This window comes from Cygnus atratus, chromosome 1, assembly GCF_013377495.2.
Source record: "Cygnus atratus isolate AKBS03 ecotype Queensland, Australia chromosome 1, CAtr_DNAZoo_HiC_assembly, whole genome shotgun sequence".
Taxonomy (NCBI): Eukaryota; Metazoa; Chordata; class Aves; order Anseriformes; family Anatidae; genus Cygnus; species Cygnus atratus.
Window position 1 is genome coordinate 10,659,007 of NC_066362.1, and position 21,435 is coordinate 10,680,441.

The 21,435-nt window shown below is 33.8% G+C and overlaps 1 protein-coding gene across 1 annotated transcript in view; it reads left to right on the forward strand.

Annotated features, from left to right (window-relative positions):
* The window catches only part of CACNA2D1 (calcium voltage-gated channel auxiliary subunit alpha2delta 1), a 404,847-nt gene that overhangs the window by 366,278 nt on the left and 17,134 nt on the right, over positions 1-21,435 (forward strand). Inside the window, exons 19-29 of the mRNA XM_035549547.2 lie at positions 3,117-3,188; positions 4,268-4,339; positions 8,225-8,286; positions 10,516-10,592; positions 12,481-12,541; positions 14,335-14,432; positions 17,413-17,497; positions 17,733-17,795; positions 18,745-18,848; positions 20,078-20,164; positions 20,529-20,596. Of these exons, the coding sequence (XP_035405440.1) occupies positions 3,117-3,188; positions 4,268-4,339; positions 8,225-8,286; positions 10,516-10,592; positions 12,481-12,541; positions 14,335-14,432; positions 17,413-17,497; positions 17,733-17,795; positions 18,745-18,848; positions 20,078-20,164; positions 20,529-20,596 (849 nt within the window). The remainder of the gene's footprint in view (positions 1-3,116; positions 3,189-4,267; positions 4,340-8,224; positions 8,287-10,515; positions 10,593-12,480; positions 12,542-14,334; positions 14,433-17,412; positions 17,498-17,732; positions 17,796-18,744; positions 18,849-20,077; positions 20,165-20,528; positions 20,597-21,435) is intronic.

Sequence of the window (21,435 nt, forward strand, 5' to 3'; positions counted from 1 at the left end):
ACCCATGCTGGAAGCTGTTCTCTGGACTTCCGCTGGGGCCCAGGATTTTTCTGCCTCCTTACCATCATTAGTTTTAAAGCCTAACAGCCCACATCTTCATCAGTACCCCAGGTATGAACAGGAACTAGGCTCCTGCAACTCACACCAAGGAAAGCCTTCCACATAATTTGTGAGAATACTGACCTCCCAAATACACACAATGACATTTTAATTAATTTTCTTATGTTGCTGCACCAGTTCTTTCTTTCTTTGTTTCCTTCTTGATTTGTCATTGAAGTAATAGATCTTAGCCTTTATTTTTCATGCTGAAAATGGATTGCATTTCCCTTCATTTGCATGCTTCATTGCTAGTGATTTACTTCTGTTTTGTTTTATTAAGTTGTGCTGGTGAATGTAGTGGTGTTGTGCTTATTCTAGTCATGTTGCGTGCATGACTGAATAAAGAGAAGAGCAAACTGAACATTAAGTTTGTTTCTTCGTGGCTTGAAATAAACCCTACAAAATGGCAACCTAGGAAGAGAAAATTATGGAGCCCAAATACTGGTAAATACACACTCTTGGGGAAAAAAGACAGTGGGGAACAAACAGTCTTCCCTTTAAAGTAGTGGGCTAAGAATTTTCTGATCTTGAAGAGATTTTTTGTGCCTCAAGCACATCACATAATGTATTTCTATATATGCTTTGTTTCCTCATATATAAATTGCCATTAATACCTGATAAAGAATGTGTGGTGATATAATGTCGTAAAAAGAACAAGGAAAGCTTTTGAATGAGTACTTTAATTTTGATAGACTGTTAAAGTTATCTATTTGTCTTTGGGACTCCTTAACTATGGCTAGCCCGGGTTATCATTTGAAATGAATATTATTGATTTGATGTGATGGCTTTTTTTTCTTTTTTTTTTTACCTTTTCTTTTCTTTTCTGTTCCTTTGTGTGTTGGAATGGAATGTGAACTTCATAAATGCAACTTCTGCCATGGTAATGCCTTCATGCATGCTGTTTGGGTTTGACCATGCTATTCATTATCCATTGCATGTAAGAAAATGTACTTTTTATTTATTTTTACATTTTAGTCTTTTGCTATTTATTTTGAGAGTGCGGATTTGTTGGGGAAGAAAAGAAAATGCATTAGAAAAGGCTGTACTGAATGTATTGAATTAGTATAGAACATATTTTAGTGTTATATTAAAGTTACAAGTTTTATTATCCTTTATAAATAGTAAAATTAAAATTTATTTGAAGTTATCAGTAGGCATTAAAAAAAATCCAGAACCTTTGTCTGAAATCTTTCCAGTGCATGAATAAATTTCTTCACTTTTCCTTTAGCAGACAGCAAGTCTTACTTGGTAAGAAAATGAATTCCATATACCTAGAAACAGGTACATTTGTACCTTAAGAATATGAAGGAATAGTCATGTATCTTCTAACACTATTCTATATTACAGCCTTGAAAATAAGGACTAGTGTCCAGATTATTACATGAAGTCATCTTTTATATGCTTTTACATTATATGAAGGCATCTTTTATCCGCTATTCAGGACAACTTTCTTCAAATATGAACTGGGAATACACACCTAAATTGTGATGAAACATGCTTGCATTCTTTCATAGAAGTCACATGTACATTCATCACGTACCTTTGCCAGAGTATGTTGCCTAATTCCAACCATTGTCTACTAGCATAAAAGGAATATAATCATCATTTTAAAGAAGGGACTTAGTGTATCCTACAACTACGTTAGTATAGCTGGATTACTGAAATAATCTAAAAATGACATTACCAGAAATTGCACTAGTCTTGAAATAATAGTATCAGCTAATGACACATTTTGTATTGCTAATCATATGAGAAACAGTACTCAGTTACTGATAAAACTAGGTCTTGAGATCCTTTAATATGTGAACCATCCTATTACAAAAGATACATGTATATCATTCAAAATAAATTAATAAAACTGGATTTATTTCCTATTCTAAAGTATCAGATTGAAATGGTTAAATAATAGATTCTCATAGTTCTTTTTCCTAAGATCCTTCATCAGGTGGATGTATTAAATAACTTCCAAGCAATGAGGATCAAGGATTTTTATACCACATTTAAGGACAGTTAATATTATTTGGCAGCAATATCAAGTCAATGGGAATTAGCCAAAGTTCCTTAAAAAAAAAAATAATGTCAGATTCCGGACAGTTCACTTGGAAGACAGCTCTGTCCAAGTAAATGCAAACTGAGAAGGGAGTAGAGTCTGCTGGGTGGCTGGAGCTAGTTCAGCGGAGCTGGGCCCAGCAGCGGCACAGTACTGGGTCCTCCTGCTCTCCTCGGGGATGTGGGTTGCAGCAGATGCAAACCATCTGTAGTGGATGGTAGACATCATGACATCCACAGGTCTTGAAGCAGCCAGGTCACAGCATTTCTGTGATGTAGGTTTCTATCTCTTAAACGGAGATAGCAGTACTGATGTCAATAGAAATGCATTCAAAACTGCCAGGTGCTTAGGGAAGTCCTTTAGTGCCCACAATAATAATGATTTTATTTTGTTATAAGAAATAAATCTTTTATTGCAATCACTGCCCCTGTGAGTCTTGAACCACAGTCCATTTCCATCTAAAAACAATAAGTCTATACTCTTGTTTTTGGCAAAACTGCAAAGTAGTACAATTGTTTCATCTTACTGGCCAGCTGGAAAGCTTTCCTGACTTTCCCTATCCATTGCTGGAGTCAGGATGCCTAATAGGAGATTCATAGCTGATGCTTCCTCTGACATTTCTTCTTTCACCTTACAGTCTGTGGCATATCAGCAGCAGGGGAAGCAACCTCCCAATGTGAATCCCCTGCCTGACAGATTGTGAACAGCCACTAGTCATTGGGTTAACCTGATTTTCACTTGCCCAATTAGCCTCTCTATCCAATGAAATAAAATAAATGACAAAGAGCTGCCAGGAATTCTTTATGTTATAAGAGATTAAAATAAATGGGTAAGCGTGCCATTACTTACATGGATAAGTAAGTAGCTTACTTCAAAATGAAGGGATTAGAATGATTTCTAGCAATTTATCTGTAACATTACAGTACTCTGTCTTTATTTTTTGATCACTTAATATCTTCTGCTCCAGAATCCAAAATCCCAGGAGCCAGTTACGCTGGATTTCCTAGATGCTGAATTGGAAAATGATATTAAAGTTGAGGTGAGATTGACTGCTTTCTTAGTACCTGGTGATTGTATTTTACTGTGTAATAACTGAAAAGCAATACATGTTCTAGATTTTGAATGGAAACCTATTTCACTCAAAAATTTCAATTAAAAAAATTCAAGATGTTGACTTTATAGAGCAATGAAGTTATAATGAAAGATTTTTACAAATTAAGCTCAGTTTATTCTTAAGCAAAGACAATGAATTATATTTCTCTCATTTTGAAAGTTACCATAATTGCTATTTAAATAATATTTCTCCAGTCTTCTTTATTAAGTGCTAATTCATGGGAAGGGAAAATCTGTAAAATTTTTAGAAATAGAACACTTCTCAGAGGATATTAATCTATTATCTGAAATATTTTAAAGCTTTTTTTTTTTTTTTCTCTCCTCTCTGCATTGATTTTGATTAATACAAACTTACTGCTGTGGTAAGGAAATGAGAAATAAAGTTACTTAAATTGTTGACAACAAAATGAATTCCTGTGTATATTTTTGAGTTACTAATTTAAGAGTGCATTTATAAATCATTTTTAAATAGTTTGTTAGTTTTGTGACATAAAATGGAATTTTATTTTAACTTTTAAAGTTTTCAAACAGTTTTTTTTCACTTCATTTGAAATTGTTCTTTCATAATGATAATAATCAGCATTTCTTGGTATCTGTTAAATTCCACCTTCAGTTTCTTAGAACTGCTGCTTCAGAGAGGAATTTATCTCTGACTGATATAAATCTTTATTTCGAATCACTGTAACTGGCTGAATCACAGATGTGCTGGAAAGCACTAGAAGTTCTAGACAAAACACATTCTCATCCATGGGATTGTCTTGATATGCAAAGTATACCAGAAATGTTAATACATAAATCTGTTAATCCAGTATGTATTTGGATAAAGCAACTTCTAATTAGAAAAATCAGAAAATAGAAACATTTTAAAAAAAATTCAAGATCCATGACTTTCAAATGCCTTACTATTTTCTGTGTTTCTACAAAATGCCTTAAATTACTGGAAACTTTAATCATGTTACATGCAATACCAAGTTCTTATTTTTATTTATTTTTTCTTGCCAATAGATTCGAAAGAAAATGATAGATGGAGAAAGTGGAGAAAAAACATTTGAAACACTGGTCAAGTCCCAAGATGAGGTAAGATAGACAATTAGATTTACAGGAGCAACCAAAAAGCATAAAAGTACTGTGAAAAGGTGAAAAGATGTTTATTTTTTAATGTCAGTTTATATCATTTTTTGGCCCTACATTTGCTAGTTTTACTGGCTTAGAGTAAAAGAAATTATATATTTATGAAAAGGATTTTTTTTTTAAATTGGTTTCTTTGGTGTGTCTTTAATCAGGCAGTTGTTGATGAGGTCTTGCACTCTGTTCACCAGGAAGTAGACCCAGCCTACTTCTGTGTATGGATCCTAAAACAAAGTACTTAATTTGCTTGTGGAGGTGTGCAAAGATAGGATTAATAGTTTATATTTTGAATGGGAATAAAGAAGGAAGAAAAAAAAATGTTTACATGCCATAAATGAAGACAACTTGGGATAAGCGGTGTCATCTTTCAATTGTATTATTTACTTGTGCTTGTTCAGTTCTTTTTCATTTTCATGTCAAAAATCCTCACTCCTGACAGATCACTAGTGGTTTCTCTAACAAAACAGAGATATATCCTAGCAAAAGGAAATCCTGAAATTTGATGTGGATCCTTGCATGCATGTCTTTCTTCTTGGGGACTTGAAATAAGAAGAAATCCTGATCGGTGTGCCACAGGAGCAGATATGGCAAGAGCGTGCTGCACAGTTACAGTTCACAAACAGCTTTTTGAAATTGTTGCAATCAATGTAAAACAGCTTGAAGATAGCTAATGTAATGGATTATCAGAAGAAAATGAAGAGAATATAACATCAGGCAGGCAGTACAGGCTTCAGGGAGACCTTATTGCAGCCTTTCAATACTTAAAGGAGTCTTATAAAAAAAGGATGGAGAGGGACTCTTTACTTGCATAGATAATGATAGGACAAGAGGGAATGGTCTTAAACTAAAAGAGGATAGATTTAGATTAGACATTAGGAGGAAATTCTTCACTGTAAGGGTGGTGAGACACTGTCACAGGTTGCCCAGAGAAGCGGTAGATGCTTCATCCTTGCGTTCAAGGCCAGGCTGGATGGGGTCTTGGCCAACTTGACCTAGTGGGAGGTATCCCTGCCCATGTCAGGCGGTGGTGGAACTTGATGATCTTTAGGGTCCTTTCAATTTTATTGGACCCCATTAGGGTCCAAACCATTTTATGATTCTATGATAAGCACACCATAGTAATACTGAGGATTATTGTTTGGATATGTGCAGATAATTATTCATGTGTAGTATTAGCTGTTCTCTCCTGTCAATCTCCTGTAACTTTGATACCTCCAGTGGTTTTGCTGTTTGTACTTAAATGTCAGAAGGCTCCAGTGACATTTTTATTTTTTTTCTCACAAGGCATATGCTACAGAATCCAATCAAGTTAATTACATTTTTAGGCTTGAGTTGTTGTTTTGTTTAAGGAGAGTCTTTCCAAGCCTGTGGGTGAAAAAGGCTCTGTGTAGGTGGCTAGAAAAGTGAGGATTAGAGGATCAAAAAAATAAATAAATAAATTTAACGCCATAGTGGTTGTACAAGAAGTTGCATTCATGGCAAAGTTTTTGAAGAGATCTCAGGCTGTGCTTCCATTTCTCAGGCTGCGTGGTGTTCTTGTGAAAAGGCCATAACAGCTGGCCCTATAGTTGTTTGCCAGAAGAGTGAGGGAGGGAAATTGTTCATGCTGGCAAATGCTGGAGTCAGCTACAGCACTGGGGGGAATATGACGTCCTTGGGTGCATGAGAATGTGTCAGTCATACACAGCCCAGACCACAAACTGAAAGATTTTATTCGAATAGAATAAAATATCTCAAGCCTTTTGTTCCTAGATGCTTCAAGTCCCCAGTGAAATTAATTTCCCTCACCTTACCTTGCTTCGTGGCCTGAGATTTCTTCCTCTGCTCAGACCCATCAGAGAGAAGGCAGCAGCCAGAGATGGCTGGCAATGGTGACTGCTTCAGGCTATTACATCCTCCCAGCTTCAAGCTGCTAGAGCCAGAATAAAGCTGCTTCAGACCACTGGCCACGCATGAGCCATGCATCATTTAGGATTTGATAGCTTCATATATTTTCTTATAAAAAGGGCTGATGTGGTCAGTTGCTCAGAACTGACAGTTGCAGTCTCGAGGCTTGAAATTGATGTCCTTTTTGTTTTGCTTTTGGGTTTTTGCATTGCTTTCTTTTTGTATTGCAGCTGGCCCCAGCAGTGTCCTGGGAGATGACCTCATACTGCAGCATAGAGACTGTACTCAGAGCAAGCGTGGGTGGGGTGTGCTGGAGTCTCCCAAGGCCTCAGGGGCTTTCCAACTAACAGAGAAGATGCCATAGGAACAAAAGCATTGCCACATTTGTGCAGCTGGGGTGTGCAGTAGTGCAAACTGAAGGGTCACAAGAACTGCAGTAACATGTAGGTTCTTCGGCAGTGACCAGCTGGGGTGAGACTGCTTCAGATGGCTCAGGAATAAAGTAGGCAAAGGTAAATGGGAGCAGATATATGAGGACATGTGATGTGCTGCGTTATCTTCGAAGGGAGGTTTCAGCCAGTTTACCTTCAGGCATGCTCGCAGCGCTGGTGATGAGAGGATTTAATATGAGCCCAGTTCTCTTCCTGCCTTCCTACTTTTCTCTTGCATTTGTACATGGTGTGCAAACCATGGTGCTGTGCATGATTTGGAGGTGTTGTCACTGCTAGGTTCAAGTGTCTAATTATTCTTGAGCTGAAGTAACAGTATAGGCACGTTACTGAATATAGATAGGTTTGGAAAGGAGTGTGTTCAGCCATCCTTTTACCTTAAATATAAAATATACTAGGATATTAGCCACTGATATATGAATTTATTTTTTTCCCAAATGACTATTAAATGATTTAAATTATCATGCTGTACTGACAAGAAGGAACCAAGTAATAAGGAGGTTTTGAATCATAAATGTCAAAAAAAGATGTCTCTTTCTCATTACCATGGCCATTTTCACACTTTTGTTTTATCACAGTAAAAGAATGAACCTGTGATACCTTTCATCACTGTATGTGATGTTGCAGTTTGTATACTTACAAATCTCAAATCTGCAAAATAATAGTATGTTGCAGCTGGAATAAAATTTTAATTTTCAGTGTAGAAAACTGAGTGAAACTCTGTCAGCCAGTGCTGACGTATGTGCATTAATGATTAAATCTATACGGAACTGTGGGGTTGTGCCTATGATGTCATTCTTTTTTTTTTTTTTTTATACCAAAAGAAAGTGAATGGTAAAGCTTATCCTAATGTATTAAAATACTTTAAATAATTTTTGGGTGAAGAATAGAAGATTGGAAGAATTTACTCCCATTCTAAATTTTTCGCAAATGCAAGACCTTCTTAATGTGATTAGAAACACATGTAATTTTAGCATGCGGTACAGTCAGGACTATATGGCTGCACCTATGACTCCAATGTAATACCTGTATTACAGTCACTGGTACTGTAATACTGAAAGGACAGGCACAGGTGTTTTTGTTGTTGTTACAGAGTTACTTACAAATTCTTCTTTTTTAATTGATTTTTGTTGTTTTGTCATTTTAACGCAAAATAGTCCATAAAGGAGATAACATTTTTATCAAATTCCAAGCACATATAAAAAGGTTGTATAGGCCTGGCTAATGAAAGTAAAAGGGAAAATGGTAGATAGTATCTGTCTGGTTTTATTTAAATTTGCATTTCTTTACTGTTCAATAAAAAGATTTAGATGATTCTTTTGCATAATATAACTTTGGAAATTGTTTAAGAATAGTAGTTGCAGCTCAAGTTGTACTTAGTGAAATAATAACTAGAGTCCCAACAGACTTGGTTATATACTTCATTTCTCAAGAAAAGAGAACACTACTTGAAGCTTCGGAATTAGTAATTTGATTCTTGACTAATATGTCTTTGTAGAGATACATTGATAAAGGAAACAGAACATACACATGGACTGCTGTGAATGGCACTGATTACAGGTAACTTATTTCTGTTCTCTGAATTCTGCATAGTTAAATGCCCTTTTAATTTATTTTGGTTAGTATTTTTAGTGTTATATTTTCTATACTAGTTAAGTCAGGATCAGGTCGTTTTGTGTCTGGGCCTACCGGATTTGCTGGGTTCCTTTAAACCTTTACAGCTCAGAATTGTTACTTTGTCTAAGGAACAGAACCTCAGTATTCTATCCAACTGTTGAGATTTACCACTAGTGCATTTCATTATGTAGGAAAAAATCGATTTTTGTGATTGGTGTTAAGAATCTTATTTTTCTTCTACTTTCTGTATCACTGTATACTTTGATTTTTAATTGTACGCTTTCTCTTAGATTCCTCCTCTTTTCTTTTCATTGTCTCCATGTTCTTGTTTTTAATATGCACATTAAAAAGAAAGATGCCATATTTTTTTATCTCAATAAACAATGTAACACATTATTCTGTGCAAATCTCTTTCAGTCACTTTTATAGCTTATATCACAACATTGCTAACCTACACATCAGATCTTAAGGGCAGGAACCATGCTACCGATTATCTCTGAAATCTTCAATCTATTTGTGACTAATTATCTAAAAATCATATACCAATGACAGCAGGAACAAATGAAGTATGGTATAAATCTTGCCCCTGTTGCATACAACATTGGTGTGTATATCATTCCAAAATCATTTAAGCACACAGCTCTGTAACTTTGGAAGGAATGTAGCAAACTGACATTAGAAAAGAAGTTAAGGTTTACCAAATTTCGAAAAAGTTGAAGCGTTCAAGTTCAAAACTAGATGGCTCAAATACCGAGTCAACTGTTTACCAAAATAATATTTGTATTGTGGTGAATTACAATAGCCTTCAGCTATTGTAATTGTATTGGTTCTATTTTCTGCTATTTTCTGTACAGGTGTACAGCCAATGAGAATGCAAACGTTAATTTGTAAGCAAAACCAAACAAATCAGTTTTAACAAGTGAATGTAGGTGTAGAACTTTATCTTTTATTCATCATCCCACTTTTATGTTCTATTTCCTTTGTCATTATACTCATTATCCTCAGTGGGAAAAGATATATATATTTTTTTTTAAATCATAATATGCCATCTAGCAATCAGTAAAGAAAGATATTGGGTTTATATGAGTTCTTAATTCATACAGAGCTCCCTGGCATGAGATGCAGCAATAAATCCATGGAGTCACATTGCAGCAAGCCTGTTAAACGTAAAATCATAGATTTTAATTAGCAATTTCTGTTGGCAGTAGCTGCTAATGACAGGTAAAGTGCTAGTGATTTCCCTAGAGGAGAATACGTAGAAGGCTATCAGTAAATATTCAGCAATCTCACATTCTGTTTAAATGGCACATGTATCATTAAAGGTTATCTCACTTATGGCACAATTGTGCAACTTTTTTTTTTTTTTTTCAAGGTTAATTTCTGCAGCTATCCATTAGAAACCTCTGCAGTTTTGCAGACATGAAAACTGACAACAAATATTAAGGGTGTGATATGGGAGATGATACCTCTTCAATGATGATTTGCACCTCCTGTCCTTTACATACCTTTTTAAAACTGAACTCTCCTACATGTATATTGAATTAGTGGCAATAAAAGCCTTATATTTTTTTTGAAAAAAATATATATTTAACATAAAAGAAATAACATGCATTGCAAATCTTAAGGTATTATTGCACAGCAATGATCAAAGGTTATTAATGGTGACTGCATGATTCAGGAAAATATTTTGCATCTTGAACATAAAGTGAATTCAAGTACTGCAAGATAAATTTCTTAATAAATGTTTTTTGTTTTTTTTTAATGAGTTAATCATGCATCAAATCGGTACAGTACTATATGGTGTTTTTTACTGTCAGTCACCACATTGACATGTGCTACATTGTAATGTTAAATGTGTTAGAGGAAGATACATCAAACCATGCTTTTTATTATTTGCAATTATTTGGAAATTCCTCCCTTAATCTTTAATAAAGTGCATTTATGCCTAAATGTTTGAATAAAAATGAAAAGAAACACAGGGAACTTCAAGACCCATATGAATCTACTCGTACCTATTACATAGCGTGAGGCTGGTATGTCACTACATAACTATCTCATCTTATGATAATCCAATTTCCAAACTTGTTAAATGGTTTCAAAACACTTAAAAGATGAAATTAGAAAACTGCTGCAAATAGCATAATTGTTTTACTTGTCTTATTTCTCTTGCAGTTTGGCATTGGTGTTACCATCATACAGCTTTTATTATATTAAAGCCAAAATAGATGAACCATTAATTCAAGCCAGATGTAAGTACTATGAAGGTTCCCTGGTTTTGTCAAGTATTGCCAAGTCTCAGATTCACTTTAAAAAATGTTTAAAATTCATACATTTTGTTGAATTCACTAATGTTACCATATGTACCCAAAATCTGCAGCAATGATTCTAATCCAACACCCAAGGTACAAGAAATATTCTATAAAGATAGAATATGTGCAGGTACCCCAGTTTCACTGACAATCCCTTCCACCTTGCTATGTACCTGTAGAATCATTGCTTTGCGTATCCTCTGTTGCTGTAATTTTAAGGGTCTGGTTACTATTCTTTTTCATTCTATTATGTAAATATTATGATATGGACTATAGTAGTAAGCTTACTTTGTTATTTTTGCTGTAGGTGCAGTATTATATTTAGCAAATTACCTTTAATGCCTGTAGAAATAGATAAATGTGACAGCACTGTTTCATTTGGATTGCGGCTAGGTTTTTATTTTGCACTCTACAAATAGTTTTAGTGGATGTTTGTAATGCATTTTTGGCTTAGACTATTTTCAAGCCATTTACAGATTCTGCAGTGGTAATTGGGAATGATATTTGTGAGTATTGAAAGCTTTCTGTTTATTACATCTATATAACATCTAACTAGAAGATCTAGATTATAGACAGAATAGAACTCATCACTTCCTTTTAACTTTCTTTATCCAAATATGAACAAATATGCAGTTAAATACAAGGTTAGAAAAGCACTGTTAATGTCTCTGGCAGGCATAGATTAGAGAAAACTTTAATGAAATTGCTGTCCTCTACCTTCACCTCCTGGGTATGAAGATTATGGCAAGTTTTTAATAATTCGTGATTTATTTTTATAACTTTGTCAAATCTTAAGTAGTTTAAAGTTAAAGTTTTAGTAAGTTAATATGTTTCTTTTTATGGATTGGATCATCTGTTTTTGCACTTACATGAATATAACCTGCAAAACAGACCCTTGAAATAGCCACAGTATATAGAAGGTACTTGAGAAATAATTGACAAGGACATATATTCTCCAGTGTTCAAAGATGTTTGTCTTTTTCCAGACTACAGCTGTACATAAATTGAACCTTTGATCTTTCTATGCACAATATTTTTATTCAAGGGGCTGTTTGAATAAAATATTGGTTTGTGACCCCTTTTGCTTTACCCTGTTTTTTTCTGTTTCCCTGCTTTCTCTTTCTGATGGATAGTGGCAAACAAAATGGGCAAGTATATTCTTGTTGCTCAGTTTCCTTCTGTTTACTGCAGTTGATATTTTTTCACTTGTATTTCTATTCCTACTGGACATTCTCCTCTGTATTCCTCATCTCAGGATTTTTCCCATTTTCATTCGGTACCATACCAATAGAAAGGAGAAAAAATAAAAAAGTGTTTTTCTGTTTTCATACACATTGTAGTATGTTGTGAATCTCTAATCTTTGCTCATCTGATCCTAGTGTTCAGTGACACCAGCTTTTAAAGCCATTATTTTCAGTAGCATTGAAAGTGATGTTTACATAGATGAGTTGTTTTTTTTTTTTATCTTTATTGCTGAAAATACTAGAAACATTTTCCTTCATGTTCTAACAACTCTTTGTCTCAAATATTTCTTTGTATCAGATTGCATTTCTAATGAAAGCATCCCATACATTTACATGATAATTAAATGTCACCTCTAATTAGGTTGTTAGATACATTATTGGTGTCAGGTGTGCATTGTATATAATATTCAAATAATTTCATCCTACGCTGAGACATACTGAGAAATATAAAGTATATTAGTAGGAGAATGTTGCAAAATGAACATTTCCTTCTTTCATAGATGCATGCAAAAGCTAGTCAAGTGTTTGAGAAGGGAAATGATGGTGATAAATCATTTACTTATTTAATGTTTTCATCTTTGTAGATTCAGAAACACTGAAGCTTGATCATTTTGATGAAGTTGGCTATACTTTTTTAGCACCAAGGTTGGTTTATTTCCCAGTAGTAAGTGTTATTTCAGCAGTAAATAGGAATTTGATCAGGTTAATGGCATTTACAAAATATGGGCTTAACCAATAAATATTTTGGAAAAAATAAATAATAATAATAATGAAAAAGAGCAATTACTAAATGCATGCTTTCAAAAATAATTCTTTTCTTCGTGCTAGAGTGTTAATAGCATCATCAGGCTCTGATTCATATTTTGTGTTTATCAAAGAGAGCTGTAAAATCTGACATATCCTATTTTACTGATGTCTTTCATGGAAATCCTATACGCATCTGTACATTTCTTGCAGCTGTCTTTCAAGATTTTACTGCCTTGTAACCTAGCTTCTCATCTGTAAAATAGCTAATGTAGTTATCACCTTGAAATCTTTTTTTTTTTTTTTTAAGTTGAAGAGTTTCAAAGCTCTCTATCACTTAAGAATGAACTATTTTTTCATTCATTGAACACACATATTGACTGAGTCATTGAAAAATTGATCAAGTCAGTTCATTAGTTCCCTGTTCTTTCATGTGAAATTGTGTGGTCCTGGTTGCCCTTGGTAAATTGTGTTTGCAAGGGAAATATAGTAAGATAAATAGCTCTGAAAAAATAATTTCCTTTAAAAGTTAGTTATGATAAATAACAGAAATGCTGCTCCACAAAGATGAGTCAAAAATTGGTCCATTCCTTTTTTATCTTACAAATTTCTGTATCCTTTTAAGTTCAGACAGTTCTATTGATTCATCTGTAAGACATAGTCTCCTATCTTCAAATGTACTCTCATCATTAACTGTTTAATTTTTCTGAAGGGCTGATGTTATTTATGATCAATTGTACCCACTAGCAGTTTCCAACATGTCACTAGTTGTTAAACTGATCTATATGGAAAAGGCCTGTCTGATATGGGCCTCTGCTTAAATGTGAACATTGGTATAGTACAGCAAATTATGCCTATAGTCTTTCAGGATTATGGTAAAGTAAGTAAAGAGTTATAAGATAGCTTAATATGATATTCAAACAGACTTCTGTTGTTCATAAAGTTAATTTAATAAAGTTCAGTTAAAAAGAGAGCTCCTGGCTTTAATGCTGAATATTCTTTACATTTTAATTACAGCTGTCTAATGCCACTCACCATCTAATATTTGCCTTCAAAATGCTCAGTGACTTTTATTGTGCTAATTTTTATTCAGTGAATTGCCCACTGATGTACTGCTTTGCATTATATAAATGACTATAGTTTACTGTTAATCTGTTTTGCATATGTCAAAACAAAGAGCATTTATATGTGTATAGGGTGTGTACTCTATTAAAATTGCCTTTAAGACTTCTCAGAAATTAGGATCTTATCCCATAAATCCAGCCTTAGTTGAACATAAAGTGACAATTTCTCCTACAGCAGTCCAAATACTTTCCAGTACAGTTTAACCCAGCAGGCGTCTAATTTCCCTGGGCATTTTCTTATTTATTTTACAGACTCTATGGTCTCCTAACTTCATGGCCTACACAAGTCCAGAGTGTTTTTTCTGAGAATCTGTGCCCAATCTCATGCATGCAGCTTTGTCATAATTCAGATCTAGGCAGGCACTTGAACACTTGATTTCCTGTATATTCCTGAAATATTGAATATGATCAGGACTATTGTTAAAGTCATATTGACTGTGTAAGTGACATAGCCAACCATCTCACAGTAGTGGCACAATACTGCTTTCACTTTCACATTGCTGATTCATATTTGTCTGCTTCAGAAACGTGAAACAAATCTTAGAAGACTGGTGTTTTGTTGTTTTTCAGAGAATACTGTAGTGATGTAAAGAAATCAGAAAACAACACTGAATTTTTATTAAATTTCAATGAGTTTATTGATAGAAATACTCCAAACAGTCCGTCATGTAAGTACTCTTCTCAATCCTCTGATTTTTTCCCCCCTTAGGAAAATACTTACTCATAAATGAGAATTAATCAAAATGAAAGCTTTCATGCCCAAATCACACATTGTTGTTTCTTATCTTCACTGTTATTTATTATTTTTTAAATAGAAATACATCTAGTGTTGAACTTTTCTACACAAGACAGATTGTAGTCTGGAGTTTTCTGGGTTCATTTAAGAATGATAATGATTGCAGGGCATAATGCATCCAGTGTTTTACATGCTTCCCTTCAACCTTATGTTTTGGCAGCAACCAACTACTGGCTTGTTTTTGTGCACTCCAAGTATTTTGAATTGATATTTTTTTCTCTTGAGATAATCAGCCAAAGTATGTATCAAGAAGACTTAAAATTCTTGTAATGAAACCATCAGTCGGTTTTCTTGTCAGCTTATATAACTAAAGAAAAAATTCTGAGAACAAATAGAACCAGAATAAAAGATGAGAAAGGTCTTTCACAGATTGGTTAAAGAGATTTCTCTTAGGCTTGAATTGTTTAAGATCATAGATAGATGTAACTGCTGCAGTGGCGAGCACTGGGCTTTAGGATGGTATTGGTATTTAAATTTGGCCTTAAACTCCATTTAGAATAAATGAGGAGTTAGGCATTTTGAACAAACCACCAGGAATGCATTAAAGTCTTGTTTTTGTGAAAAATTAATGTTTGGATTTGTTTACTTAACATTAATATTTATAAATAATTGGAATAAACACTTTTTTATTCTTGCTTTAGCCAAGACTTTATAACATGTTGCTTTCTGGGGTTGCTGGTCAGTTTGAGGTGGGGTCCTTGTAGCTTTCATCTAGAAAAACATACATAAGAACTTTTGGCTGAATCATGTAACTGAAGGAATGTGTCCTTAGATACGAAATCTTCTCAAAGTGAAACTGCCTTGAAAAGCTGTTTGTGTGTGTGTGTGTTGTTTTTTTCTTCTTAAATAGGGTGATCTTATTCACTTATATCACTGACTGAAATTTTACTTGAGTGTTTTGACTCAGTCTCAGAAGTGAACTCTAGTTTAATACTCACTAGTTATATAAGCTAATATTGAGGGCATATTTAATGATATTATAGTATACACCAGGATATACAACAATACACATAAGTAATTAAGCCAAAATGTTACCAAATCATTGGTATATTTCATTTTGGAATTGATAATAAAAATCACATTTTCCTTCTTTTTCTTATAATTAAGATACTTAAAAAATACTGTTCTGTATAAGTAAGCAAACAGTGTTGACTGAAGGAAATATCCTCAGCTAGAAATGTTTTTCAGAAGCAATAACTGATACAATCCCTAAATTGAAATAAAATATATAAATTTAATGTCTCTATATATTAATAGTTACCCTGAGTTTAATTGACTAATCCTGTCCAACTTGAGCCTGTTATAAGTTAGCCAGGAAGTAAGACAGTTACCTCTGTCATTACTAAGTGGACAGTAAGAGTAATTCACCCTCCTTGTTGGAAACATCTGCTTATGTAAGCAAGTGTCACTTTGTGGAGATGTGTGAAGTACATGAGAATCACAAATAAAAATTCATTCAGAAAAATATGAGTCTATTAGGAGAAATAAATATCACTTGGGGAAACATATTCTAATATTTGTATTCAGATAGCATTTTGATTTAATTTCTAGTAAAATGTGGATGCAGCAAGGGGTTCAACGGCAGTACCCTTGTTTACATTACATAGTATACCATGATAGTGTGCAAGTGAATACAGGAAGTGAATCTGTGGCATTAGATGCAGTTTAGCAGGTTTACCTAGCCAAGCCATGTAAACGTATTTAATTAGAATTAAATTAATGTATTAAAATGATATGAGAGAGTGCTTCCTGCTGGTAGATCAGAGCTGCTGGCTCTATGCATAGCATGTCTACAAATTCAGGCCACAGTGGGAAAAAGCCTTTTGGCTAATGCTTATCTCCATAAGCTTATACCCTAATACTTAATGATCTGTTTTGTGAAAACAGGTTGAATTAGGGCATTAAAAAAAAAACAAACACTGTTTTCTCGAATCTGAAATTCAGACTGTCATGGGTCTCTGGAGCAAAACCGAAGAAAAAGTATTTTATGGATTTTTTTATTTTCTGAATGAATGTTCAGTATGTTCTACAAGGCTGAGTGGCTGGAGTTTTGCAGAATTCAGAGCTGCAGATTCCAGTCATAACTCTAACACTACTTTGCTGTGTGACATTAAAAACTAAGCACCAGATTTTCCCTCTACACTTCTAATTACACTATAGCCCAGTTTAATTTTCCATTAAAAAGAAAGTGATAAAGTCTGTATTAAAGTGTGTGTTTCAGTTGACCATTCCTAGAAGCTACTTTTAAAAAGTAGTATTGAAAAAGATGCTTGAGAAGCACTGACTTCAAGTCACCTTTTCAATGATATTTAAAAATGACATATCCATCTAAGCCACTAATTCAAAAGAAGACAAATAGGTGTGTGTTTGTTTTTGTGAGAGTTTGGGACTTAAATGATTGAAATGTTTATATTGTAGTTGAATTATCTCAATTTTTGTAACACGTAAGAGTAAGTACTCAGTAAAATTTAAATGTCATTTAATTGTGTGCAACTTCTTTAGAACTGAGATAAAAATGTTTGAATTAAAATGTGTTTTAAAATTAAGTTTATTTCCAAATATAATACAGGGCCTTGCAAAGTTGAGACTTGGTGCCTTAAACAACTTGCTTAATCTTTTGCTGCAAAGACAGTTTTTTAGGATAGAACAAAGGAAAAACTGAAGTGAACTCAGGAGTTTCAGAACAGTCTGTTTAACAAGGATTACTTGATGTAACTTGAAGTTAGACAGAATGTATAATAAAAATAGCCTAATTTTGGTGGTAGTAGCACCTGGACAACTTGGAATTTCATTTTAGCAGTTTAAGCCCCACGTCATATGGTTTCAGATGAGTGTCTTGACTCTTTTGCTAGGTAATACTGATATGGTCATTAGAGTTTTGCTGGATGCAGGATTTACAACTGAACTTGCCCAAAATTATTGGAGTAAGCTGTATCTGTAAGTATTTTTGTTACTTGCTTTTTTTTTTTTTAATGAATTTCAAAGCCTGAAAAATAAACTCTTTCTTAATGATTTGGTAATAATGTAATATATATGTGTGTATATATACAGATATACAGTTAATCTTTACATGGGATAGATATTTAATTCACAATTACGCACTTAAATGGCAACTCTTGGCATAGGAACTTAAGATTTACGTTAGTTTTGATTTTAAAACTCCTGTTTACAGGGATGGAGTTGCTGCACAATTTGTTGTTACAGATGGTGGAATTACCAGAGTGTTTCCCAAAAGGTAAGAATATTATAAAATAGTGTAATATGATAATGAAAAGCAACTTTACATACTGTCTAAATCTGCACTGGTAACTATAAAACAAATGGGATGTCTTGTTTTTCTTTTATCTATCTTCCTGCTTGAAACTGATCTTTAAATATTATTTCCATAGCAGGTGGTGTAATATAGGTTTCTAATCAGTATAGAGGAGCAGTGAAAGGAGTGCCCTTGTGCTGGTGGTGGGGCCATGTTAATCCCTCATTACTCCTAAGCATTTGGTTGTTTGGCAGGCTGGCAGACAGAAAATCAGTAAAGTAGTAGGTGATTTTTTTTAGACTAGTAGGAACAGACCAAATGATCCAGGTCCTTTAAGAGAGAAAAATGTATCATTACCAGAGGGCAAAAAGAGAATGTTGAAGTTGATTCATATAATCAACTAAAAACTACCTTCAGTGATCAGGAGTAGTGAGGGTACCAGTACAGACATATTAAGTGGCAAATTTATCTAATAGTTTAGGTTATTCTGTTTCCCCAAAATGGGAGAATGCCAGTGGTTTTTACTCCCCAAAACAGTGGTTTTTTTTGGTTGTTTGTTTTCATGTTATTAATGGCATGAGAGAATAGGATAGTGTTTTCTTAAGAGATAACATGTGGTAAGGTTTGTTTACGTTTTGTTGTAAATAACGTTGCAGTAATATTTATCTCGGTATATCTAAAAATGAGGAGACAAGATCCATGCTGTTCCTAGAATACTTTTTTTTTTTTTCTCTAAAAGTTTTGTTTTACTAATGGCACCTGGCACTTAACCAGATAAAGCTAACAAAGTCTGAGGATTATATAAGTTAATCTCACATTATTTCCAACTATAAAACATTAAACCAAAACAAAACAAAAAAGAAAACCTGTGCAGCATATCTTTCATGAGATGATAACCATCTTTTTTTGTTTATTATTTTTTCATGATTAGGGCAGGAGAAGATTGGTTGGAAAATGCTGAAACTTACGAAGTCAGCTTCTATAAACGAAGTTTAGATAATGACAACTACATTTTCACAGCTCCGTACTACAACAGTAAGTCATCACTGTTTTGAAATTTTGGAGCTAGCTAGCCTAATGTAAGTATATTTCTGGAAGTTTCCAATACCAGTTGAGCTCACCAACAAAGGTTTCAAGTCTGACACTTCAAAAGGAAAAAAGTCTTGGGACATCACCTATTGTTAAGGGAAAGGTAGCTGGGAATGCACCAAGGACATAATAATTTTTAATCTACTTTGTTGGCCATGTTTGTCAATAATTAACAAAACTGAGAAGATATGCAAAGTATTTGCTCTTATTTATTATACTGGAAGAGTGTTTTCTGAAGATGCTTTGGAAGAATTATGTAAAAGGAAGTCAAAGAAAATTGCACTCAGGAGAATAAGACTACTTTAAAAAAACTTATTTGAGCTGAATTCTGTGTATTTCTTCAGCAGTGAACCTAATTTGGCAGAGCAGGTACAAGGGTCCACAGCTCTACCCACTGCACTGCAACTTAGTTTAAAGTTTTGCTTTTAAATTCTGTTTCAAATAGCTATTACTCACCAAAGCAGTTTATATTAAATACTGTGATATTTAAAACCTGTATGTGCACAATAGTAAGTGCTCATTACTGACGCGAGCAGCATTAACCTTGCCAAGCTCATCTAAAAGCAGATGCTACCACAAATGACATAGTTCCCTCTTAAACATATGGTATCTTTTATTGCTGTTATTTCATATGCATTTATTACATCTTTTCTCAATAAAATATTAACAAGGTAATTAAATAAATTCTTTGAAGCCTTTGTTGTTCCTTAAAGAGCTCCAGGGAATGTATTTTTAACTTGCTTTTTCATACTAAGCAGTGCTGAAAACAGGCTGAAGTCTGTCAAAGTAGTAATTGTCAGTTATTGAGTGGTGTTAGTATACTCTGTATTGAAAAATACAGACAACAGCAGGATAAAATCTTTGGCTCTGATCCTAGTTTTAGCAGTGTGTAAAGTTATTCATGGCTGTTTGCAGAAAAAAGGCTACAGTAACTTTATGAAGAGACCACATACAAAATGTGAATGAAGAGAAGTAAGCAAAATTATTTCTCTTAGTCATCTAGGTGTTAGATCTGAGCTATTACAGGTGACAAATAAAGAAGTACAACTAGGTTTTCAAATAAGCATTCTTGGAATGATTCTGTGTATTTGAACAATCATTAATTTCAGTTACAGAGGAAGAGACTTTTATCTCACTCTTTTTCTTTTTTTTCCCCCCTCCTTCTATACTCTCAGAAAGTGGTGCCAATAGCTATGAAACAGGCATTATGGTAAGCAAGGCTGTGGAAATAACAATTAACGGGAAACTTCTGAAACCTGCAGGTAAGATAGAATGGAGCTAAAACTCTAAATACAGGTCTTACTTTGTTGTTGCTCAACAGTGAATGAGAAATTTAATTGAGATTTCAAAGGAGCTTCAGTTTATATAATATTGTTTACTCTAAGACTTTTAATCTTACTAGTGGAAATCAAGGCAGCAATCTGGCTGTGTTTGAGTAAGACTAGTTAATTTATTAGTCTCATGAAGGATGTTGGTGGCCAGACAACAGAGCAAAACTCATATTTTATCCTTTTCCAGTTTAATAATTTAGATGTTATTATAATTTTCCTCCTTTTTAGGATTCTACAGTTACCTTTTTTTTCTTTTGCATTTTACTAAAAAAGACTTTCATGTATTTCTTGTTAGTTGTTGGAATAAAAATTGATGCAACCAGATGGATGGAAAATTTCACAAAAACCACAATCAAGAGCCTGGTAAGCAATTGACCAAGTCTTTTTTTGAACTTTATGTGCATTTCTCAAAGCTTCAGATGCAAATAGGTCTAACAGCCTTTTGTGCCAGAGTCACACTGATGCATAGATGCCAAGTAGTTGTAGTATTTAAATCATTCAAATGCACAAAATAAATCTATGTTGAAACAGGCTGCATTTTGTGCGTGTCTTGCTTTCATAATTATAGAACATGGATAAAGACCAAAAAAAATGACATATTGTAGCCTGTAGGCTGCTGACTAAGATCATGCTGTAGTAGTGAATAAAATCTGCAAAAGAATTTCTTCAAAAAATATGAAAAAAGTGAATTTATTTTTATTTAATATGGAGGGTGTGTAAGCAGTGACTAGTAAGGATTTATACTGCAATCAACATCACAGCATTTTAGCAGAAATTAATGAAATACTTAGCCCTTTTATTTCTAACATCTAGTCATGGAATTATGTTTAGGTATAAATGAGAAGAAGAAAAAGGTAAAGGAAAAACTAAATCATTAAGTAGTAAATTGGAAAAGGGGAGACACAAAATGAAAACAATTACGGAACAACTGGATAAGGCAATGTTGCTTGATTGTTTGTATATTAAGGGAATTGGTAACTATGGTCATTGTAGGTATTAGAGCTGGGTAAATGCATTGCCTAAAATGTCAGAGCTAAGAAAAAAAAATGAAAAAGAGAGAGAGTAATTTATTTGAAATGAATGACTGCAGCATTATGGTAATTATTTTGCTCAGGATAAAATGCGTGGAAACAGTTATGTGTGTATATTCACACATATTGCAAGAAAAAGAGAGAAACATGCTAATAATCAAAGCTAAATAG